Consider the following 26,366-nt stretch of genomic DNA (forward strand, 5'->3'; position numbering starts at 1 on the left):
TTTATAATAAGCTAATAGAAACAAAAAAAAAAAAAAAAAAAACTTTTCTTAGACAATCGCGTTGCCTAGTGTAATCGGGCCATATAAAAGGGTCTTTAATGACAACAGTATGCACCCCAAGCATAGTAATACAGTTAGGTTAGAAAACACATAAATCCATCTAATTGAGCTCTCTTTCACCCGAGCGTTGTTCTGACGCTGAGTAGGTGCATCAAAAAAGCGCATCTAAAAGAACCCATGATTTCCTATTGCGGGTTAAAAGAAAGGACATATCTTTTGAGGACACAGTGCCTGCGGCTCCTATTGACTCAAAGGGAGGGAGCAGTGCTCGCGGCTGCTTTTTGTTCATACAATTTAATACTCCGGGAGCCACGCTCAGGTACCATGAGGTAGAAGACGATTTTCCTTATCATCCACAGAAAAAAAATAAAAATCTTTCCTATCTGCAAACATGGCACGAATAAATCTCAGTTTGTGATGCTCCAAGTTTTGAAACTACAGATGATTTTGTAGCACCAAGAATTTTAACCTCTTTATATTTTTCTTGAAACATTACCAATTTAAGCAAGAAAATGCCCAAATCAATTACCCATTTTATTAATCCAGTACATATTACTTGTAATATTATTAAAGTGGATTCCCATATGGCATAAAAATGACCACAGAGGATTCCACATTAACCGCTATCGTGGCTGAGGGGTACAGGACATAACCTTCCGTCCTGTGTATGGCATGGGAACAGAAGCTGAATTCGTGCCATTCCTCAGCAGGAGACAGCTGCTACCAATAGATGGCCTCCCGCTGCCACAGTGGAGATACATAAGAACAGTGATCCCCATTGTTAACCCCCTACATGCTGCGATCTATATAAAGGGTTCACAGAGGGGGTGACCTCCGTGACGTCATCAGACACCTATACCATATATATGTATGCTTCAACAGGGTAATGTGGAAAACAGCCAGTAGTGGCACAGTAGTTGGCAGCCAAGTCTAGAAGAATTCTGTCAGAAGACACTGAAGAGTGCTAATTTCAAAAAGCAGGGAAGCAGTGGTGTCCAAGAAATTTGCCAGAATAAATGCCTGGGAACCAGCAAGTAAGCAGGCAGTTAGATAGAGTGACCAGAGTAGAGGGGTACATGTGAATCCAGTATCAATACAACTCAGAGGTGTAACTTGAAGCTTCTGGGCCACAATGCAAAACCTGTAACAGGGCCCCCAACTGTAATGCTTTATTCATAGTACTGGGCTCCCTATATGGAGAGGAGAGGCCTTATGGGCCCCCCGAGGCTCCTGGGCCCGGGTGCAACCGCATCCCCTGCACCCTCTATAGTTACGCCCCTGATACAACTGCCATCTGTGTGTAGGCCTGAAGATGGTAGTTCTGACTGTTTTGTTGTGTTGTAGTTCCATTCCAGTCATTAAAGAGAACTGATTTGAAACCGGCAGATCATATTACCACCTTGTTGGAAGGGGTTAAAAGTGTTTCCTGGTACTTAACTATTAATAAACTCTTCTCAGGATAGGTCTTCAATAGTTTGCCAACAGGAACATACTGCTCAGGATTCCCATCAATGAGCTTTTTATGAGACCAACTGTCAGTGCATACAGAACCAGAAGCTGACAGCTCCGCCCACATTACAACTGCCTGAGTTGGTAATGCAGGCACTACTCCTATTGAATTGTACTTCATTCATTGAACTAAAGATAGGTTCAGGTCCCAGAGGTGGGACCCACATCTATCAGACTTCTATGGAATCTCCTGTGCGTTTGCCACCCCTCTTCCTGACTAAAATTTACTACATAGCCTCTAATATAGTTACACTAACTTCCTGCTCAGATTCCTGGGAAAGTTGGATAGTAGCAGTATTTTAGGCTGAAAAAGACAAGTGTCCATCCAATTCAGCGTATTGTAGTCTACCCATTCCATTTACTAATTTAGTTGCCCCCCTTTGAACCTGCTCAAGCTCTAAAATATGTCGTTCTTGTGTACTGATGCCCAAAACGTTACACAATATTCCATGTGTCATCTGACCAGTGATTTGTAAAAAGGCAGAATGTTATCGTCATGTGCCTCTAGACCTCTTTTAATGCACCCCTTTATCTTGTTTAATTTGGCAGCAGTTAATGAAAATCCCCAAGCCCTTCTCATGTTGGTTTTAGCTAGTGTTTTCCCAATGAGTGTGCACCAAGTACCAATATTGGAAAAATTTTGAAAAAATTATCATTTTTTCACATTTTCAACCGTAATGTCTCAAATATGTCCAAACATACTGTACAAATTTTTGATAAGATATGTATTTCCATCTGTTTACTTTATTCTGAATGCACACTTGAAAAACTTGTGTTTTTTTAACCATTTAGAGGACGTACAAATTTAACATTACTTTTCAGCATTTTGAGGAGCACTTTGTTTTCCTGCACCAAGCCAAGTTTGCAAAGGCTCATAAGTGTCAGAATAATAGATACCCACACAAAGCGGTAAAAAGAAAAAAGACCCCCGCGCTCCGAGACCAGGAGCTCCGTGACAAAGATTAAATAACTTTTATTGCGACGCGTTTCAACGGTACAAAGCCGTCTTTCTCAAGCATTACATACATATTAAAATACACACCTTTATATACATAAATAAATTAATCCTTACTCACTACACCCGGCTCGGATAGACGCCGCGTCCCGGCGCCATCTTGAAACCACGTGGAGTAATCCAGCATACATTTCACATGATGATGTGTACATCATCTATTTCATAATAAAACAAAACCTTTTCACCATTATTATGATCTCCATTAAAACCAAATTCCATAGTCAAAAATTGAACTTATTCCGTAAACTTGTATATCAAGCAACATATCGTAATTATCAGTAGAACATTGTCTCTATTCTATACAAAAATTCCTTTTCGTTGTATACTATCAAAATATATTTGTAAACAGTTGTAGACTCAAACCATAAATAATCATATACAATAAATATATAAAATTTTTTTTTTATAAATAATGCATTTTCACATCGACCATAAATATGATTAGATAAAAATAAATAAATACTTAAATCCCTTTATAAAAATATATATAACATGTTATATCTAAACGATAATATTCTAATTATACCCTACATAAATAAAAAATAAATAAATTATTTTTATCATGTAAATATTTATATATTATTCTCTATAAACAGTATTCTCCTATATATACATAAAATTTATATTTCCCCCAAAAAATTTTTTTAAATTTTCTCCAATACCTCATTCAGACCCCCAGGTACTAGGGTTCTCAATCTATAAATCCAGTACATCTCCTTACGTCGGAGATAATTGGTTGACTTGTTTTGAATTTGTTCCAAAGGAGTAACTTTCATATCCTTCGGTTCACAATCATGCTTCTCCAAAAAATGACGTGACAAGCTGTGTTTTAGATATCCCCTCTTTATATTGAACCTATGATTATTGATGCGCATTCTTAGGGAGTTTTTTGTTCTCCCTATATATCTCATATTACAACTGCATTCTATCAAATAAATGATGCGTTTGCTACCACAGTCCAGTCTATTTTTACTGCCACATTTCACCATTTGACCATCAAGTTCAATGGATATTCTCCCTTGTTGTATATGTGAACAGCATCCACATTTCGTTCTACCGCATTTGAAAATACCCGTTTTTTTTTTTTTAAAAATTTTCTCTCTCCCTCCCGATTTTTTTAGCTTCTGCTCTTGAGGGGGCAATACTATCCTTAATAGTTTTATTTTTCCTGAAAATTAATTTCGGATAGTCATCTATATTTTTCCCAAGTATTGGATCACTCTTAAGAATGGACCAATTTCTTTGTAAAATCCTGCGAATTTCCCGATTTTGGTTGTTATATTTTGTTATAAAAGCTGTCTTATATGTGTTTTTCTCTTTATATTTCTAATTTTATATATCTTTGGAGGCGCTGAGATTCTATTTCTTTTCTTCATGCAGATACCCACACAAATGACCCCATTTTAAAAACTACACCCCTTAATGTATTCACTGAGGGGTGTCATAAGTATTTTGACCCCACCAGTTTTTTTTCAGGAATTAGTTCAATTTAGGGGAGAAAAAATAAAATTTCATATTTTTGCAAATATGTCATTTTAAAGATATATTTTTTTTCCTATAGAACCCAGGAAAATGAGCATTTACACCCCAAAATGGATACCCCCATTTCTCCCGTGTTCAGAAACATACCCATTGTGGCCCTAATCTTATGTCTGGATGCACAACGGGACCCAAAATGAAAGGAGCAGTCGGTGTCTTTCAGAACATAAAATTTTGCTTGAAGGCGTTTTAGGTCCCATAGCACTTTTGTAGAGCTCTTGAGTGGCCAAAACCAAAGAGAACCCACACAAGTGACCCCATTTTGAAAACTAGAGCCCTTAAGGAATTTATCTAGGGGTGTACTGCCCATTTTGACCCCACAGTTTTTGAATTAATTGAAGCAAAGCAAAAGGAAAAAATTGTGATTTTCGTTTTTTTGTCAATTCTGTCATTTTAAAAACAGGTTTTTTTGGTACAACACACACATGAATGAAGACTTGCACCCCAAAATGGATACCCCTGTTTGTCCCGTGTTCAGAACCATACCCCTTGTGGCCCTAATCTACTTCAAGGACACATGGCTAGGCCTATAATGGAAGGAGCACCCGTTGGATTTTAGGGTACAACGGAATAAATTCCAGGCCCCATTGCCCACTTAGAGCCATTGAGCGTCCAAAACTATAAAGAACCCCCACAAATGACCCCATTTTAAAAAGTAGACCCCTTAACGAATTCATCTAGGTGTGTATTGCATATTTTGACCCCACAGTATTTGAATAAATTTAAGCAAAGCAGAAGGAAAAAAATTACGATTTTCATTTTTTTGGGCAATTTTGTCAATTTAAAAACTGTTTTTTTGTACAGTGTACATAGGAATGAAGACATTCACCCCAAAATGCATACCCCCGTTTGTCCCGTGTTCAGAAACATACCCACTGTGGCCCTAATCTACTTACAGGAAGCATGGCAAGGCCTGTAATGGAGGGAACACCCGTTGGATTTTAGGGCTCAACTGAATAAATCCCAGGCCCCATTGCTCATTTGTACGGAATAAAAATTGACTCCCTAAAAATATCCCCCCCCCCCCCCACCTCCATGACCTTTTCAGCGTTCCCCAAATCTTAGATAAAAGTAATAATGTGAACTATGTAGTATTTCCAAAGACAGGGGTAGTTACGGAGGCTGGTTGGGATGGGTATATGGGGCAATAAAACCCATGTATCCCCCCTCCTCTCATGCTTTTTGGGGGTATTTCTTGACCTCAGTGGCGGGTATGGGGTGTAAAAAGTGGCGCTCCGTGAGTCTCCGTAAGCTTGATGAGGTGCGGTGGTCTCACATAGAAGGCACTCAACAAGCTACTCCTGGAACTGCAGGAAGGCAAGCGTTCCCAGGGCTTCTTGTAAAATACGTATCACAGGTAGCGGTCTGAATAACGCCATGCTCACGCAGCCGTAGGCGGAATCCGCTTGCGGAGGCCCGCAGCGGATTGCAGCTGTGAACCTGCGTACGGCCACATAATGTACTGCGCATAACTGCCTATTCACACAATATATCCAAAAGAAAGCAGCAGGAGCATCCAGGTGCAGTAAAACAGGTATTATTCCTTTATTCCATCCTCAATAATAATGCAACGTTTCGGGCGTTACAAACAGCCTTTGTCAAGCATGTTATACAAAATCTCCACCCCCCTTAAATAGTTTAAAACAAGGAGAGTGCAAACATCACATTGGATAGTAAATTGTTCCTCCTACCGCTTAATTAGCTGTCAGCTGCACCACGAACGTTCTTGTGTCCAATCAAGGACACTCAGGAATTCAGAGTCCTCCTCTCTGTCTGGGCACACCACAATCAGAGCTTCTGTCACCATTATCAGCGTCTCCATGGAAGCAGCATGTCCGTGCTGGCTTCCTGATGACGTCATCACATTCCCTACGTCTCACCACGTGTTCCACATCCAATCACAACACGGGTTTGTTGTAGTGCTGCGGGTATCTACATATTGTTGGAAGTGCCTATTCACACAGGCGGTCATTCGCAGTACACTTTTTTTTGTTGTTTTTATTTCCCGCACCGTCGCTTAGCGATGACACGGGTACCCGCAGCCCGTATACAATGTGGTAGCGTATGGGCTGCGGGTATATCCACGCCCATGGAGCACAATGGGCTCTATGTTGCCGATATCCGCGGTAAAATAGAACCTGCTGCGTTCTCTTTTCTGCGAATGGATTACACAATTCCAACCCACTAATGTGAGCGGAATTGTGTAATCCAATGCGATTGATCTGCGTAATACTGCGGATCAGACGCATGCGGAATCCGTAATTCCTATCCGGTCATGTGAGACTGGCCAAAGGTAGATTGCTACCTTTTTTTCACGTGACCGGGGACCGCTCAATGAGGCCACCCGTCACTGCTCCAGGCTCTCGGCAACCGATGGTCGCTGAGAGCAAGGAGATTTTAAGTTTCCTGGGCTCCCCGACTCCTTCGCATGTGTCCGGTGTTTTGCCGGCGGTCGCATGCGCAGAATAGGGGAAAGTTCACGGAAGATTGTGTCGGGGTGCAAATACGGAGGCCTCCGGTAAAAAGTTTCATCTGCTCTCACCGATCGCATCGGTGAGGGGAGATGAACCTTCACCTTTTTTTACTTTTACGTGATCACCATTATCCATTGGATAACTGCGAACACGTGACCAGGAACCGCTCACTGCGGCCCCCCATGAAATCTCCAGGCTCTCGCCTGTTTTGTAGCCAAGAGCAGGGAGATTTTAAATTACCACGGCTTTTGCGCATGCGCCTGCCATATTGGCGAAGGGCACGTGCGCAGAAGCTGGGGTAAGGTCCGCGGATAAATCCGCGGGCCTTAGGTACGTCATTTCATCCTCCCTCACGGATATGAGATGAAACGCAAGCTTGTTTAAACTTTTTTTTTTACTTTTTACCCCTTTTTTATTTTTACTTTTGTCATCCATTGTCATCCATTGGATGACAGTGATCATGTCCCCAGTGACAACCCTCTGCTCTTGGCTACACATGGCAGCCAGGAGCAGAGGAATTTTGAATTTCCCGGGGTTCGAGTCCCTCTGTGCACGCATGCGCAGACGGGGATTTCGGGTCCCGGGACATCGGGACATCGCAGAGGACCAGGGGTGAGTATTTTCACCTCCCCTCATGGATCCGATCCATGAGGGGAGGTGAAACTTCACTTTTTCAACTTTTTCGCGATCGCCGGTATCTAATGGATAGCGGCGATCGCGGGCCCGGGGACCGCTCACAGCGGTCCCCGGTAACACCTCCTGGTTTCCGGCTACCTTCAGGAGCCAGGAGATTTAAAATTTGCCGGGGACACCTGGGCTTCTGCGTGTGCGCGTGACGTCATCGCCTGGCGCGCATGCGCAGAAGGCCGCCGGCGGGTCCGGGAGGACCAGATCTCCGGGGGACACTGCCGACAAGCCGTGTGAGTATTTTCAGCTGCCGTGATGGATCCGATCCATCAGAGCAGCTGAATTACTACTTTTTTTTACAGTTTTGTTTACTTTTTTGCGATCGACGCTATTGATTGGATAGCGCCAATCGCAATGCCGGGGGGGGACTGCCCGCATCCTGGGATGACAGCTCCATGCTGTCAGCTACCTGCGGGCACCGACAGCATGGAGCTGTCACGTCCTCAGGCCAGTGGGCATTAATCCAAAGAGGATGCATAAAACTACGTCCTCTAGGATTAAAGCCCACTTTCTGAGGACGTAGTTTCCCGATGGGGCAGTCGTTAAGGGGTTAAACCTCATTTGTCACTTTTCTGCCTAAACACGCAACTTATCGAGATTGCAACCGCATTCTGTCCTCTCGTGTTAGTTATTTTACATAAATTTTGTATCATTAGCAAATATTGATATTTTACTGTGCAATCCCTCCAAACGTCGTTAATAAAATTTTTTTACAAAAATAGGGCCCAATACTGACCCCTGTGGTACCCCACTAGTAACAGTGACCCAGAGTCAGAGTATTAATAGCCATTAACCCTTTCCAATCCAATTTTGGATTCAAGGTCTCCGAAAAGGGTGAGAGTGTGAGAGTGTGAGAGTGTGAGAGTGTGAGAGTGTGAGAGTGTGAGAGTGTGAGAGTGTGAGAGTGTGAGAGTGTGAGAGTGTGAGAGTGTGAGAGTGTGAGAGTGTGTCAGAGAGGCTCCGACCGCTGAGTGGCTGGCAATAAACAGTAAGAATACCCTGTCGGACGTCTTCTGACATTGGAGCTGCACAAGCTTCAATCAGAATGTAGGAAGATGTCAGACAGTGGATTGGAAAGGATTAACCACCACCCTCTGCTCTCAATCACTGAGCCAGTTACAAACCCACTTACACAGATTCTCTCCGAGACCAAGCATTCTCATTTTATTTTCCAACCCTTTATGCTGCACAATGTCAAAAGCTTTGGAAACATCAAGTTATACATAGTCCAGCGACTCTCTGGTCCATTTTAGAATTTACCTCCTCGTAGAGGCTGATCACATTGAGTTGACAGGAGCGACCCTCCAAACCCAAGCTGATATGGATTTATACTTTATTTTCATTGAGGTACTCTGGAATAGCATCCCTTAGAAACACCTCAATCATTTTACCCACAATATAAGTTAGCCAGGCTTGCTTTTTGAATACTGGAACCACATTTGCTGTGTGCCAATCCAATGGCACAGACCCCATCTGTTCTTATATGATGTCTTCACAATAAACTTCGAAGCTTATTTAAATTCACCATTTGTCTGTGTAAAGTTATTTGTCTCGCTTCTTGGCCAGCCATATGTCCCCAGCAGGATACCCTTTTCTGGGTGGGTGATATTTTAACCACTATTACACTCTTATACTTTTTATTAACATTATAGAAACATAAAGCTTGACATTTCCCTATTTTTCCTTTTTTTTTTTTACAAATGCCTTTGTAACTATATTAACTATAATTGTAACTATAAAAAAAAAAACTTTATTTAACCCCTTAACGACCAGCCCATAGTGTTTTGTACGTCCTCCCAAAGTGGGCTTTATTCTCTGAGGACGTAAAAACATGTGTCTTGCAGAGAATAAAGCCCCTCGGGCTGTGGACGTGACAGCTCCATGCTGTCGGTGCCCGCAGGTAGCCGACAGCATGGAGCTGTCATCCTGGGCTGTAAGGACACACACCCCCCCCCCCCCCCGGCATTGCGATCGGCACTATCCAATGGATAGCGCCGATCGCAAAAAAGTAAATAAAAGTGCAAAAAAAGGTGAAGATTCAGCTGCCCTGATAGATCGGATCCATCAGGGCAGCTGAAAATACTCACCGAGGTCCTCCGCACTGCTCCCCGCTCTCCTGCCGCTCCGGGCCCCGAAGCCAGTCTTCAGCGCAGGCGGCATTACGTTAGCCGCTTGCGCAGAAGGCCCGGCGGCGTGGGAGATTTAAAATCTCCTGGCTCCCGGCTCCTGTAGGTAGCCAGGAGGCAGGAGATGTCAGCGGGGACTGCGGTGAGCGGTCCCCGGTACCGCGATAGCCGTTATCCAATGGATAACGGTGATCGCGGAAAAGTGCAAAAAAGTTTTAAAAAAGTAAAGTTTCACCTCCCCCTCATGGATCAGATCCATGAGGGGAGGTGAAAATACTCGCCTCAGGTCCGCTGATGTTCCCGGTATTCCGGGACCCGAAGTCCCCCTCTGCACATGCGCGCCCGATGATTGACATCGGGCGCGTGCACAGAGGGGCTTGAGCCCCGGGAAATTCAAAATCCCTTTGCTCCTGGCTGCCATGTGTAGCCAGGAGCAGAGAGATTATACCGGGGACATGATCACTGTTATCCAATGGATGACAGTGATCATGTAAAGTAAAAAAAAAAATGTTAAAAAGTTTTTTAAAAAGTTTTAAAAAGCGTACGTTTCATCTCCCCTCACGGATCATATCCGTGAGGGAGGATGAAAGTACGTACATAAGGCCCCCGAATTTATCCGCGGACCTTACCTCAGCTTCTGCGCACGTGCCCATCGCCAAAATGGCAGACGCATGCGCAAAAGCTGTGGATTGCCAGGAGAATTTAAATTCTCCCTGCTCCTGGCTACAAAACGTAGCCAAGAGCATGGAGATTTCACGGGGGCCGCGGTGAGCGGTTCCTGGTCACGTGTTCGCCATTATCCAATAATGGCGGTCACGTAAAAGTAAAAAAAAAAAAAATTTGAAGTTTCATCTCCCCTCACCAATGCGATTGGAGAGAGGAGATGAAACTTTTTACCGGAGGCCTGCGTATTTGAAACCCGACACGATCCTCCTCCGTGAAGCTTCCCAAATTCTGCACATGCGATTGCCGGCAAAATGCTGAACACATGCGCAGGAGTCGGGGAGCGCAAGAAATTTAAAACCTCCTTACTCCCAGCGACCACCAATGGTCGCCGAAAGCCTGGAGCAGTGACAGGTGGCCTCGTTGAGCGGTCGCCGGTCACGTAGTAAAAAAAGTAGCGCTCTAACATAGGTCGGTCTCACATGATCGGATAGGAATTACGGATTCCGCATGCGTCTGATCCGCGGTAATACGCAGATCAATCACATTGGATTACACAATTCCGCTCACATTAGCGGGTTGGAATTGTGTAATCCACTCGCAGAAAAGGGAACGCAGCAGGTTCTATTTTACCGCGGCTATCCGCAACATAGAGCCCATTGTGCTCCATGGTCGCGGATATACCCGCAGCCCATACGCAACTACATTATATACGGGCTGCGGGTACCCGCGCCATCGCTAAGCGATGGTGCGGGAAATACAAACAAAAAAGGTGTACTGCGCATGACCGCCTGTGTGAGTAGGCAGTTATGCGCAGTACATTACGCAGCCGTACGCAGGTTCACAGCCGGGCTCACAGATGGGATCCGCTGCGGGCCTCCGCAAGCGGATTCTGCCTACGGCTGCGTAATCAATGGCGTTATTCAGACTGCTACCTATAACACTTCCTGCAGTTCCAGGAGCAGCTTGTTGAGCGCCTTCTGTGTGAGACCGCCGCACGTCATCAAGCTTACGGAGACTCACGGAACGCCACTTTTTACACCCCATACCCACCACTGAGGTCAAGAAATGACCACCAAAAAGCATGAGAGGAGGGGGGATGCACGGTTTTATTGCCCCATGGGCCCATTTCAACCAGCCTCCGTAATTACCTCTGTCTTCGGAAATACTACACAGTTCACATTATTACTTTTATCTAAGATTTGCGAATGCCGAAAAGGGCGCGGAGTGTGTATGGGGGGGGGGGGGGGGATTTTTAGGGAGTCAATTTTTATTCCGTACAAATAAGCAATGGGGCCTGGAATTTATTCAGTTGTGCCCTGAAATCCAACGGGTGTTCCCTCCTTTATAGGCCTTGCCATGCGTCCTTTAAGTAGATTAGGGCCACAATGGGTATGTTTCTGAACACGGGACAAACGGGGGTATCCATTTGGCAGTGAATGTCTGCATTCCTATGTACACTGTATAAAAAAAAGTTTAAATTCACAAAATTGCCAAAAAAATTGAAAATCGTAATTTTTTTCCTTCTGCTTTGCTTAGATTCATTCAAATACAGTGGGGTCAAAATACGCAGTACACCCGCTAAGGGGTCTAGTTTTCAAAATGGCGTCATTTATGGGGGTTCTTTATAGTTTTGGCCACTCAATGGCTCTATAAGTGGTCATTGGGGCCTGAAATTTATTTAGTTGTACCCTGAAATCCAACGGGTATTCCTTTCATTGTAGGCCTAGCCATGTGTCCTTTAAGTCTATTAGGGCCACAATGGGTATGTTTCTGAACACGGGACAAACAGGGGTATCCATTTTGGGGTGAAAGTCTTTATTTATATGTGTGCTGTACAAAAAAAACCTGTTTTTAAATTGACGCAATAGCCCAAAAAATGAAAATCGTAATTTTTTCCTACCGCTTTGCTTAGATCTATTCAAAAATTGTAGGGTTAAAATACACAGTACACCCCTAGATAAATTCGTTAAGGAGTCTAGTTTTCAAAATGGGGTCATTTGTAGGGGTTCTATATGGTTTTGGCCGCTCAAGAACTCTACAAGTGGGCAATGGCGCCTAAAAGGACTTCAAGCAAAATCTATGTTCTGAAAGCCACCGCTTACTCCTTTCATTTTGGGCCCCATTGTGCATGCGGACATAAGATTAGGGCCACAATGGGTACATTTCTGAAAACAGCACAAACAGGGGTATCCATTTTGGTGTGCAAGTCTTCCTTCATATGTGTGCTGTACAAAAAAAAAGTTGTTTTTAAAATGACAGAATTGCCAAAAAAACAAAAATCCTAATTTTTTACTACTGCTTTGCTTGAATTTATTCAAAAACTGTGGGACCAAAATATGCAGTACACCCCTAGATAAATTTGTTAAGGAGTCTAGTTTTCAAAATGGGGTCATTTGTGGGGGTTCTCTATGGTTTTGGGCGCTCAAGAACTCTACATGTGTGCTATGGGGCCTAAAACGCCTTCAAGCAAAATTTCTGTTCTAAAAGCCACCGACTACTCCTTTCATTTTGGGCTCCGTTGTGCATCCAGACATAAGATTAGGGCCACAATGGTTAAGTCTCTGAACACGGGACAAACAGGGGTATCCATTTTGGGGTGCAAGTCTTCCTTCATATGTGTGCTGTACAAAAAAAGCTGTTTTTAAAATGACAGAATTGCCGAAAAAACGAAAATCACAATTTTTTCCTTTTGCTTGGCTTGAATTCATTCAAAAACTGTGGGGTCAAAATATGCAGTACACCCCTAGATAAATTCCTTAAGGGGTCTAGTTTTCAAAATGCGGTCATTTGTGGGGGTTCTCTATGGTTTTGGGCGCTCAAGAACTCTACAAGTGTGCTATGGGGCCTAAAAGGACTTCAAGCAAAATTTCTGTTTTGAAAGACACTGACTACTCCTTTCATTTTGGGCCCCTTTGTGGACTCAAATATAACATTAGGGCCACAATGGGTATATTTCTGAACACGGGAGAAATAGGGGTATCCATTTTGGGGTATAAATCCTCATTTTCATGTAAACTATAGGAAAAAATATGTCTTTAAAATGACATATTTGCAAAAATATGAAATTTTCCTTTTTCTCCTCTAAATTGAATTCCTGAAAAAAAACTGTAGGGGCAAAATACTCATGACACCCCTCAGTGAATACACTAAGGGGTGTGGTTTTTAAAATGGGGTCATTTGTGGGGGTATCTATTATTCTGACACTCATGAGTCTTTCCAATCTTGGCTTGGTATAGGAAAACAAAGTGTTCCTCAAAATGTTAAAAAGTAATGTTAAAGGGGTTGTCCCGCGCCGAAACGGGTTTTTTTTTTTTTCAACCCCCCCCCCCCCCCCCGGTCGGCGCGAGACAACCCCGATGCAGGGAGGTAAAGAAAGCTTACCGGAGCGCTTAACTTAATCCCCGCGCTCCGGTGACTTCAATACTTACCGCTGAAGATGGCCGCCGGGATCCTCTGTCTCCGTGGACCGCAGCTCTTCTGTGCGGTCCATTGCCGATTCCAGCCTCCTGATTGGCTGGAATCGGCACGTGACGGGGCGGAGCTACACGGAGCCTGCATTCTGCACGAGCGGCTCCATAGAAGACTGCAGAAGACCCGGACTGCGCAAGCGCGGCTAATTTGGCCATTGGAGGGCGAAAATTAGTCGGCACCATGGAGACGAGGACGCCAGCAACGGAGCAGGTAAGTATAAAACTTTTTATAACTTCTGTATGGCTCATAATTAATGCACAATGTATATTACAAAGTGCATTATTATGGCCATACAGAAGTGTATAGACCCACTTGCTGCCGCGGGACAACCCCTTTAAATTTGTACGTCTCCTAAATGGTTAAAAAAAAATGAAAGTTTTTCCAATGTGCGCCCAAATTAAAGTAAAGTGGAAATATAAATCTTAGCAAAAATTTCTATATTATGTTTGCACATATTTAAGATATTGCAGTTGGAAATGTGAAAAAAATGACGATTTTTTCAAAATTTTCCCAATTTTGGTGCTTTTAAAAAATAAACAAATTCTATCAGTCTATTTTTTCCGCCTAAATGAAGTACAACATGTGGCGAAAAAACAATGTCAGAATCGCTTGGATATGCAAAACCTTTCTGGTGTTTTTCCATGTTAAAGTGACACGTCAGATTTGCAAAATTTGGCCTGGTCATTAAGGCGTAAACAGGCTTGGTCACTAAGGGGTTAAAAAAAAGACTTTAGTAAAAAAAAAAAAAAAAAAAAAAAGGTGTGTTTGTATGCTGTGAGTTATTGTGCCAGTAATACTGTTGTGTGAAACCTACCTAATGCAGAGTATACGGTTGGACACTCATGTTACAGCAGGGCCTCCTTGACAGTGGATCTCTGTTATGTTTGATAATATTTTAGTGGTGGAGAGAGAATCCCAAGTTCAGGAAAAATGTGTTTCATTTGGGTCCAACTTTTATCTTGCCTTACAAAATTTTTGACATAAATGGATGTTAAAATGTCTTCAATGTCTATAACTGTGATCAAAAATTCTTAGTAATGATGTAACTGTATAATGTATTTCTAAATTTAGTTTTAACTCATCATTATGTATTTTGAAACAGCCCTGTTTTCAAAAGAAGTCCAGATATCACAAAATCACCACTTACAAAGTCTGAACAGCTTCTTCGAATAGACGACCATGACTTCACTATGAGACCTGGCTTTGGGGGTACGTACATATTTAGTGTTTGTTATTGTTAACTTTTAATCCATCTTATTATATTTATAATAGCAGACTTTAAATTTAATTATTGTCAATAAAAACTTACTGTAAAAACAAGCCTAAAACAGAAATTGTAAAGATATACAAGAAAGAAAATACTATACAAATCCTTGCAAACATTAATAACCTTGACCTTTATTACCAAATGATACCCAGAGTTTGTTCTTATTTGTAATATTCTTATTTCAGAGTGCAGAACTTTACACATTGCAATGTCAAAAAAAAATAAAAAAATCAGGTTTCTAAAATAAAAATAATACAATATGAAGCATAAAATCACCTGTAGAGGCATATTGTGTAGCAATATCAGCTTTTTAACTTTGGGGTAGAAATAGTAACAGACTTAGGGTGCCTTCACACTTGCAATCGCGATATCGCTGCGTTTTCTTAACGCGAATGCCAATAGGACTTTCTAATGTTAAAAACGCATTGCACAAAAAAAAAAAATCACAAAACACAAATTTGCGGTTTTGTGCGATGCGTTTTTAAGATTAGAAAGTCCTATTGACATTCATGTTGTAAAAACGCAGCAATATCCCAGTTGCAAGTGTGAAGGCACACTTACATAAGCAAAATTGTATATAGATTTCATAAGTATGTAAGTGTCTATAGTCTTCACATGTACTCATTTATAGAACGTTCCTATGCACCCATATAGAGACTTCACATGGAAGCATATATAGACAACATATGATCCTGTATAGACTGCACAGGACGTGTATATATACACACTTTACATGCATTTATTTCCCTTGATTTATTGTGTCATTCATTACATAAAGCTGTTATCATCAGACTGTGCTTGCATCATCAAAATACTGTAGGTATAGCATTTTTGTGGTTTGGACATGTTTAACCCCTTAGTGACCAAGCCTGTTTGCGCCTTAATGACCAGGCCAAATTTTGCAAATCTGACATGTGTCACTTTAACATGGAAAAACACCAGAAAGGTTTTGCATATCCAAGCGATTCTGACATTGTTTTTTCGCCACATGTTGTGCTTCATTTAGGCGGAAAAAATAGACTGATAGAAATTGTGTTTATTTATTAAAAGCGCCAAAATTGGGAAAATTTTGAAAAAAATCGTCATTTTTTCACATTTCCAACTGCAATATCTTAAATATGTGCAAACATAATATAGAAATTTTTGCTAAGATTTATATTTCCACCCGTTTACTTTATTTTGGGCGCACATTGGAAAAACTTTCGTTTTTTTAACTATTTAGGAGACGTACAAATTTAACATTACTTTTTAGCATTTTGAGGAACACTTTGTTTTCCTATACCAAGCCGAGATTGGAAAGGCTCATGAGTGTCAGAATAATAGATACCCCCCCCCAAATGACCTCATTTTAAAAACTACACCCCTTAGTGTATTCACTGAGGGGTGTCATGAGTATTTTGACCCCACAGTTTTTTTTCAGGAATTAATTCAATTTAGAGGAGAAAAAGTACAATTTCATATTTTTGCAAATCTGTCATTTTAAAGACTTTTTTTTTCCTATAGTTTACATGAAAATCAGGATTTACACCCCAAAATGGATACCCCTATTTCTCCCGTGTTCAGAAATATACCCATTGTGGCCCTATTGTTATATCTGAGTCCACAACGGGGCCCAAAATGAAAGGAATAGTCAGTGTCTTTCAAAACAGAAATTTTGCTTGAAGTCCTTTTAGGCCCCATAGCACACATGTAGAGTTCTTGAGCGCCCAAAACCATAGAAAACCCCCACAAATGACCCCATTTTGAAAACTAGACCCCTTAAGGAATTTATCTAGGGGTGTACTGCATATTTTGACCCCACAGTTTTTGAATGAATTCAAACCAAGCAAAAGGAAAAAATTGTGATTTTCGTTTTTTCGGCAATTCTGTCATTTTAAAAACAGCTTTTTTTGTACAGCACACATATGAAGGAAGACTTGCACCCAAAAATGGATACCCCTGTTTGTCCCGTGTTCAGAGACTTACCCATTGTGGCCCTAATCTTATGTCTGGATACACAACGGAGCCCAAAATGAAAGGAGCGACCGGTGGCTTTCGGAACACAAATTTTGCTTGAAGTCCTTTTAGGCCCCATTGCCCACTTGTAGAGTTCTTGAGCGCCCAAAACCATATAGAACCCCCACAAATGACCCCATTTTGAAAACTAGACCCCTTAACGAATTTATCTAGGGATGTACTGCATATTTTGACCCCACAGTTTTTGAATAAATTCAAGCAAAGCAAAAGGAAAAAAAATAGGATTTTCATTTTTTGGGCTATTGTGTCAATTTAAAAACAGTTTTTTTTGTACAGCACACATATAAATGAAGGCTTTCACCCCAAAATGGATACCCGTTTGTCCCGTGTTCAGTAACATACCCATTGTGGCCCTAATAGACTTACAGGACCCATGGCTAGGCCTACAATGAAAGGAATACCCGTTGGATTTCAGGGTACCACTGAATAAATTTCAGGCCTCATTGCCCACTTATAGAGCCATTGAGCGGCCAAAACTATAAAGAACCCCCTCAAATGACCCCATTTTGAAAACTAGACCCCTTAACGAATTCATCTAGGGGTGTACTGCGTATTTTGACCCCACAGTATTTGAATGAATCTAAGCAAAGCAGAAGGAAAAAGTTACGATTTTCAATTTTTTTGGCAATTTTTTCATTTTAAAAACAGTTTTTTTGTACAGTGCACATAGGAATGAAGACGGTCACCCCAAAATGGATACCCCCGTTTGTCCCGAGTTCAGAAACATACCCATTGTGGCCCTAATCTACTTACAGGACGCATGGCAAGGCCTATAAAGGACGGAACACCTGTTGGATTTTAGGGCACAACTGAATAAATTCCAGGCCCCATTGCTTATTTGTACAGAATAAAGATTGACTCCCTAAAAATTCCCCCCCTCCCCCTCCGCGCCCTTTTTGGCTTTCGCAAATCTTAGATAAAAGTAAAAATGTGAACTGTGTAGTATTTCCGAAGACAGGGGTAATTACAGAGGCTGGTTGGAATGGGCCCATGGGGCAATAAAACCGAGTATCCCCCCCCCCTCCTCTCATGCTTTTTGGGGGTATTTCATGACCTCAGTGGCAGGTATGGGGTGTAAAAAGTGGCGTTCCGTGAGTCTCCGTAAGCTTGATGAGGTGCGGCGGTCTCACACAGAAGGCGCTCAACAAGCTGCTCCTGGAACTGCAGGAAGGCGAGCGTTCCCGGGGCTTCTTGTAAAATACGTATCACAGGTAGCGGTCTGAATAACGCCGGGCTCACGCGGGTGCAGGCGAAATCCGCTTGCGGAGGCCCACAGCGGATCCCATCTGTGAGCCCAGCTGTGACCCTGCGTACGGCTGCGTAATGTACTGCGCATAACTGCCTACTCACACAGGCGGTCATGCACAGTACACCTTTGTTAGTATTTTCTCGCACCATCGCTTAGCGATGACGCGGGTACCCGCAGCCCGTATACAATGTAGTTGCGTATGGGCTGCAGGTATATCCGCGACCATGGAGCACAATGGGCTCTATGTTGCCGATATCCGCAGTAAAATAGAACCTGCTGCGTTCTCTTTTCTGCGAGTGGATTACGCAATTCCGACCCGCTAATGTGAGCGGAATTGTGTAATCCAATGTGATTGATCTGCGTAATACCGCGGATCAGAAGCATGCAGAATCCGTAATTCCTATCCGGTCATGCGAGACCGGCCTAAGGTAGATCGCTACCTTTTTATCACGTGACCGGGGACCGCTCAACGAGGCCACCCGTCACTGCTCCAGGCTCTCTGTGACCGTTGGTCGGTGGGAGCAAGGAGATTTTAAGTTTCCTGGGCTCCCTGACTCCTGCGCATGTGTCCGGCTTTTTGCCGGCAATCGCATGTGCAGAATCCTGGAAGGTCCACGGAGGAAGATCGCGTCGGGGTTCAAATACGCAGGCCTCTGGTAAAAAGTTTCATCTCCTCTCACCGATCGCATCAGTGAGGGGAGATGAAACTTCAATTTTTTTTTTTACTTTTACGTGATCGGCATTATTGGATAATGGCGAACACGTGACCAGGAACCGCTCACCGCGGACCCCCATTAAATCTCCAGGCTCTTGGCTACGTTTTGTAGCCAGGAGCAGGGAGAATTTAAATTATCCTGGCAATCCACAGCTTTTGCGCATGCGCCCGCCATTTTGGCGACGGGCGCGTGTGCAGAAGCTGTGGTAAGGTCCGCGGATAAATCTGGGGGCCTTAGGTACGTACTTTCATCCTCCCTCATGGATATGATCTATGAGGGGAGATGAAACGTACACTTTTTAAACTTTTAAAAACTTTTTTTTAACTTTTTTACACTTTTTTTTCACTTTACGTGATCACTGTCATCCATTGGATGACAGTGATCATGTCCCCGGTATAATCTCTCTGCTCCTAGCTACACATGGCAGCCAGGAGCAGAGGGATTTTAAATTCCCCGGGGCTCGAGCCCGTATGTGCACGCTCCCGATGTCAATCATCGGGCGCGCATGTGCAGACGGGGATTCGGGTCCCGGGACATCGGGACACCGCTGAGGACTGGGGGTGAGTATTTTCACCTCTCCTCATGGATCCGATCCATGAGGGGAGGTGAAACTGACTTTAAAACTTTTTGCATAGCGCCGATCGCAATGCCGGGGGGGTGTCCGAACAGCCCGGGATGACAGCTCCATGCTGTCAGCTACCTGCGGACACCGACAGCATGGAGCTGTCACGTCCACAGCCCGAGGGGCATTATTCTCTGCAGGAAGCATGTTTTTACGTCCTCAGAGAATACAGCCCACTTCGGGAGGACGTAAAAACACTATGGGCTGGTCGTTAAGGGGTTAATTCGTCTTATACATTTTACACTGAACTTTGGCCAATATTCTTGGTCTTATTTAAATATTTCTACATTTCAGCAAGATTGGCATGGAAAAGGAGATATAGATAACTCTAAAGCCCCATTTACACAGGACGAGTGTCGGGCAAACGACAGCTGCCGTTTACTACCGAACGGCCGCTGTTTAAACTGCATGATGAGCAATGAGCTCCATTGCTGATCGTTTATGCAGCATGAAAGATGAGCGATTAAGCTCATTGTGCAGTTTAAACAGCCGCCATCCAGTAGTGAACGGCGACTGTTATGTGAATAGAGGGGAGTGGGGGATCGAGAGGAGAGAAATCTCCTGCACTGCTCTCCTCCACTACTGGCTGCTCCGTGAACCAGTCCGGGGTGCCAGCTCCCATGCAGGAGCAAGGGAACATGGAGACACAGGGACGAGTGGGACATTGTTTGCCCGACACTCATCCTGTGTAAATGGGGCTTAAGCCCTACATTGTTATTTTTAGGGCTATAAAGAACCTGAACTCAATAAGAATGGTGTTTTTGCTTTGTCTTTTTTTTCTGCGATGAACGGGATACACAGGTTAACTAGTTACAGTATTAAGTATTTGCAGCGACCAGGAACCAGGCCTTCAGCCGAGGGGAAGGCATGCTATATTTTGGCAGACAGTTCACTGTGGCTCTACTGTCTCCCTCTTTTCAAGATGGCCGAAGAATAGCCTAGCCCAGCCATTCACTGGGGGAGACTGAAGGGATGCAACTTAATTATCCCAACTGTGTCCTTGTTTGTCATTGTGACGCCAGAGCCCCTGAATAAGTGGCGAATCCCCCATCCAGAATAAAGATCAGTCTACAACAAAACACTTTTCAAAACCGAGGGCACATGGTTTCCTCTTACTCATGGTTAACTTGGTTATTTGCAATTACAAATAGTTCACTTGAGTTGTGCAAAGTATGGCATTCAATAATTCAGGATAAACCTTCTTGCATTTACACGCTATATCTCGTTTAGATTTAAGTGCAGTTCTCTTCCAAAGGCATACACAAGACCTCAGTCAGTTATCTGATGGACGCTTCTCTTGAGGCGAACTCTATTACCCATCACATTTCTTTGATACACATTCCTTTCTGTTACTGACAATCAGCTTTCTTACTGGTTTCTTTAACCCCTTAGTGACCAGCACATAGCCTTTTTACGTCCTGCCCAAGTGGGCTTTATTCCCTGAGGACTTAAAAACATGTGTCTTGCAGGGATTAAAGCTACGTGGGCACTGGACGTGACGGCTCCATGCTGTCGGTGCCGCAGGTAGCGACAGCATGGAGCTGTCATCCAGGGACGCGGGGAGCAAGAATGCTCACAAAAGTCCGGAGTGGACCCTCCGCCATCTCCTGTGCATGCGAGCAAAAGAAAAAATGGCAGCCCATGTGCAGAAGAGCGGATCGGTGTGGGAGATTTAAGATTTCCTGTCTCCCAGCTACTGAAGGTAGCTGGGATCATGGAAAAGTTAAAAACAATTTTTAAAAAGTTAATGTTTCAGCTGCCCTCATGAATCGGATCCATGAGGGCAGCTGAGAATACTCACCCCCGTTCTCCGCGATGTCCCGCGGTAATCAGGAGCCACCACGGGCTTCTGCGCATGCGCCGCCATTTTCCCTCTGGCGCGCATGTGCAGAAGCCCGGATCGCCTGGGAAATTTAAAATCTCCTGGCTCCCAGCTACCTTCAGTAGCCGGGAGACAGAAGATGTCGGGCCAGTGATCGCCGGTATCCGTTGGATAGAAAAGTTTTTAAAAAGTTTAAAAAGTGAAAGTTTCATCTCCCCTCCTGGATCGGATCCATGAGCAGATATGAAAATGCTCCCCTAACTTCCCCCAAAGCCCCCCTAAAGTACAGGGCATTACCCTGATCTGCGCATGCTCCGGCAAAAATGGCAGCGCATGCGCAGTGGAAGCCAATGCCAAAGTAGCATTTGGCATAGTAACCTGCAGGGACCAAAGTGATTGGTCCCAGCTGATATGGATGGCTGTGATACACCTATCACAGCCATCCATGTCATTTGTTTAATAAACATGGCACACAATTAGTCCTTCCACTCTCTCTCCTGTCACAGAGATTTGTGACAGGAGAAAGATAGTTGAGAAAAAACGTGTACCATATAGAGTGTAAAAAAAACAGAAAAGAAAAAGGTTATTACCCGTTATCACCTTCCCTCATATCCTAATTACCCCATTATATCCTTGTCTGATTTTTGGGGGGTTATTTTTTCTTTTGTCTACCTCAATTTAACTCCATTTTAGAAAAAAAAAAGTTTAAGCGCTACAGCGCTAAGCAAGCATACATGCTAATCTTCGCTTCAAGTTCTGGTAGTGATGCCAACAGTGAGTCGGAAGAGGAGTTTTTTTTTGAGAGTGACGATTCTGCCTCTAGCGCCATGGAGGTTGAGGAAGGGGTTGGAGCAGCAGGGCCAAGTAATGCGGCGCCTGCCACTGTGTGGAGTTCCGCAAATTTATTTTCGCCCCGCATCCCAGAATTTACAGCGACTCTGGGCGTCAATCTGGACGTCGCAAATTTTACCCAGTTTACTTCTTTTAATTTGTTCATTACCAACAATGTCCTGGAGGTTATTGTCCAGCAAACTAATACCTACGCTGGACAATACAGGACCGCGCACCCCACATTGGTATATTCAGCAATGTGGACCGCCATAGGTCCTATTGGTCCACGAGCGACGCCTGTATTTGCATCAATAATGCAGATATGAAATTATGCGTTTTTTTCATTTTGCCAATAATGCCCAAATCCCCCCCAAAAAATGGCCCATCGTATGATAGACTGTGCAGATAATGCTCCTTAGATCGCTACTAAATACTGAAAGATGCCTTTAAAAACATACCCCCCAAAAAAATTTGGCTGTGGACAAGTCGCTCATGAGTTTTAAAGCCGGTTTATCATTTTGCCAATTCATTCCCTCGAAACGCGCTACATATGGGGTAAAGCTGCATAAAATTTGTGAGAGCGCGACAGGTTATACGTGCGATTTTATTTATGAGGGCAGGGATTGACAACTGAATCCCCCCAACTGTCCCGCTAATGGAAAGATCGTGTGGGAGCTCGTGAGCCCATTTTTAAATAAAGGGTCCCACATTTATACTGATTATTATCCCAGCATCCCACTTTTTAAAGCGTTACACGACGCAGCTAAAGGGGCCTGCAGAACTGTCCACAAAGGTAGGGTAGGGTTCCCACAACCTGGTTTCCAGGCGCTTAGACAGAGGAGCGTCTTACGCACTGGTAAATGACCCTTTGCTTACTGTAAAATGGCGTGACAGACGTTTTTATGCTGTCCACTGTGCAGTAAGGGAGAGGGAGGCTGCAGCAGGGAAAACTAAACCAGTCTGCGTCATAGACTACAATAAATTTATGGGGGGGGGTGTCGATTTGTCCGACCAGGCGCTGCAGCCGTATCTCGTCAAGCGCAAAACGAGAGCCTGGTATAAGAAGGTAGCGATCTACCTAATACAGACCACTACGTATAACACGCACGTCATTTTTAAATCATCTGAGGGCATGCTGAGCTTCCTCCAGTTCCAGGAGGAACTTATTGAACACCTTTTATTTGAGACTGCCGCACCTCAGGATGCATTACAGTCCAAGGAGGTGCGAAGGCTCACAGAGCACCATTTTCTGCATCCCATCCCTGAGACTGTGGCCAAAAAATACCCCCTATAAAAGTGTTGCGTCTGCACCAAACAAGGGAGGAGGAGGGATACACAATTTTATTGCCCCATGGGTCCATCCCACCCAGGCCTTTGTAATTACCCCTGTTTTGAAACATACCATACCGTTTTACATTATTAATTTTATTTCATATATAGGAAACGCCAAAGCGGGTGTGGGTGGGGGGGCTCTTTTTAAGGAGTCAATTTTATTTTTATTAGTGTGTCTCCCCAGTTTTTCCTGCTTGAAACAAAGAGAACGGTCATAAATGTGACAAATTTGGTGAAAAAAAATGAAAATCGCATTTATATTTCACTTGCTTTATAATTATTAAAAAAAAATAATAATAAAAAATGTGCCGTTAGAATGCTCAGTACACCCCTAGATAAATTAGCTAAGGGGGTCTAGATTTCAAAATTGGGTCACTTGTGAGGCGTGTTTATTATTTTGGCATTTTATTGTCTCTACAAGCATGCAATGGGGCCTGGAATTTATTCAGTTGCACCCTAAAAATTAAACGGGTGCTCCCTCCACTATAGGCCTAGCCAAGCGTCCTCTAAGAAGATTGGGGCTACAATGGGGGTATTGCTGAACACAGAAGAACTAGTGCTATGATATTTGGTTGTGCGTCTCCCCAGTTTTTCCTGCTTGAAACAAAGGGAACGGTCACAAAAGTGAAATCACGTATGGGTCACGTATGAGGGGCGTTCTATTGTTTTGGCAGTTTATTGTCACTACTAGCGTGCAATGGGGCCTGGAATTTATTGAGTTGCGCCCTGAAATCAAACCGGTGCTCCCTCCATAATAGGCCTAGCCATGCGTCCTATAAGAAGATTGGAGCTACAATGGGTATGTTTCTGAACAATGAACAAACAGGGGTACCCAATTTGGGGTGCAAGTCTTTATGCATAAATGTGCTGCACAAAAAAAAACAAAAAAACAAAAAAAAAAACCCTGTTTTTAAAATGATAGAATTACCCCAAAAAAGTTAAAAATCTGAAATTTTCCTTCTGCTTTGCTTAGATTCAGTAAAAACTGTGAGGTCAAAAAAGGCATCGTACCCCTAGATGAATTCATTAAGGGGTCTAGTTTTCAAAATGGGGTCATTTGTGGGGGTTCTTCATCGTTTTGGTCACTCAAGGTCTCTACAAGTGTGCAATAGGGCCTAAATCTCCTTCAAGCTAAACTTCTGTTCTAAAAGCCACTGATAGCGCCATTCATTTTGGGCCCCATTGTGCATACAGACATAATATTAGGGCCACAATGGGTATGTTTCTGAGCACAGAACAAACAGGGATATCCATTTTGGGGTGCAAATCCTCATTTTCATGTGTACTATAAAAAAAAGGTCCTGTCTTTAAAATGACATATTTGCAAAAATATGAAATTTTAGTTACTCTTCTAAATTGCCTTGACTCCTGAAAAAAAACTGTGGGGTCAAAATACTCATAATATCCCCCAGTGAATACGTTAAGGGGTGTAGTTTTTAAAATGGGGTCATTTATGTGGGTATCTATCATTCTGACTCCTATGAGCCTTTGCAATTGTGCCTTGATGCAGGAAAACAGTGTTCTTCAAAATGTTGATAATCAATGTTAAATTTGTATGTCTCTTAAATGGTTAAAAAAAAGCGAAGGTTTTTCAAAATGTGCATGCAGAATAAAGTAAACAAATGGAAATGTATATCTTTTCCCAATTTTGGCACTTTTAATAAATATACACAAACTTTATCGGCCTACTTTTACCACCTAAATGAAGTATGACGTGGCGAAAAAACAATGTCAGAATCACTTGGATATGCAAAACCTTTATGGAGCTATTTTATATTAACCCCTTAGTAACCAAGCCTGTTTGCGCCTTAATGACCAAGCCAAATTGATGCAAATCTGACATGTGTCACTTTAACAGAAAAACATCAGGAATGTTTTGCATATTCAAGCGATTCCAAGCGACATTGTTTTTTCGCCACATGTTGTACTTCATTTAGGCGGAAAAAATAGACTGATAGAATTTGTGTTTATTTATTAAAAGCGCCAAAATTGGGAAAATTTTGAAAAAAAAAAATCGTCATTTTTTCCCATTTCCAACTGCAATATGTCAAATATGTGCAAAAATAATCTAGAAATTTTTGCTAAGATATATATTTCCACCCGTTTATTTTGGGCGCACATTGGAAAAACTCTCTTTTTTTAACCATTTAGGAGACACAAATTTAACATTACTTTTCAGCATTTTGAGGAACACTTTGTTTTCCTACACCAAGCCAAGATTGGAAAGGCACATGAGTAGGGATGAGCGAGTATACTCGCTAAGGCACTACTCGCTCGAGTAATGTGCCTTAGCCGAGTATCTCCCTGCTCGTCCCTAAAAATTCGGGGGCCGCCGCAGCTGACAGGTGAGTTGCGGCGGGGAGCGGGGCAGAGCGGCGGGAGAGGGAGAGCGAGCTCTCCCCTCCGTTCCTCCCTGCTCTCCCCCACAGCTCCCCGCCCCGCGGCAGCACCCGAATCTTTCAGGACGAGCGGGGAGATACTCGGCTAAGGCACATTACTCAAGCGAGTAGTGCCTTAGCGAGTATACTCGCTCATCCCTACTCATGAGTGTCAGAATAATAGATACCTCCAAAAATGACCCTATTTTAAAAACTACACCCCATATTGTATTGACTGAGGGGTGTCATGAGTATTTTGACCCCATAGTTTTTTTTCAGGAATTAATTCAATTTAGAGGAGAAAAAGTAAAATTTCATATTTTTGCAAATATGTCATTTTAAATACATTTTTTTCCTATAGTTTACATGAAAATGAGCATTTACACCCCAAAATGGATCACCCTGTTTGTACTGTGTTCAGAAATATACCCATTGTGGCCCTAAACTTATATCTGAGTGCACAATGGGGCCCAAAGTGAAAGGAGTAGTCAGTGTCTTTCAGAACAGAAATTTTGCTTGAAGTCCTTTTAGGCCGCATTGCCCAATTGTAGAGTTCTTGAGCAGCCAAAACCATAGAGAACCCCCA

The 26,366-nt window shown here is 43.0% G+C and overlaps 1 protein-coding gene across 2 annotated transcripts in view; it reads left to right on the forward strand.

Moving 5' to 3' along the window:
* LOC136633120 (gamma-aminobutyric acid receptor subunit rho-1-like) overlaps positions 1-26,366 on the forward strand; it is a 191,313-nt gene that overhangs the window by 61,075 nt on the left and 103,872 nt on the right. For both annotated transcript variants that reach the window (XM_066608609.1, XM_066608619.1), the window contains one exon: positions 14,650-14,756. In XM_066608609.1, coding sequence (XP_066464706.1) covers positions 14,650-14,756 — 107 coding nt within the window. The remainder of the gene's footprint in view (positions 1-14,649; positions 14,757-26,366) is intronic.

The sequence above is a fragment of the Eleutherodactylus coqui genome, chromosome 1, assembly GCF_035609145.1.
Source record: "Eleutherodactylus coqui strain aEleCoq1 chromosome 1, aEleCoq1.hap1, whole genome shotgun sequence".
Taxonomy (NCBI): Eukaryota; Metazoa; Chordata; class Amphibia; order Anura; family Eleutherodactylidae; genus Eleutherodactylus; species Eleutherodactylus coqui.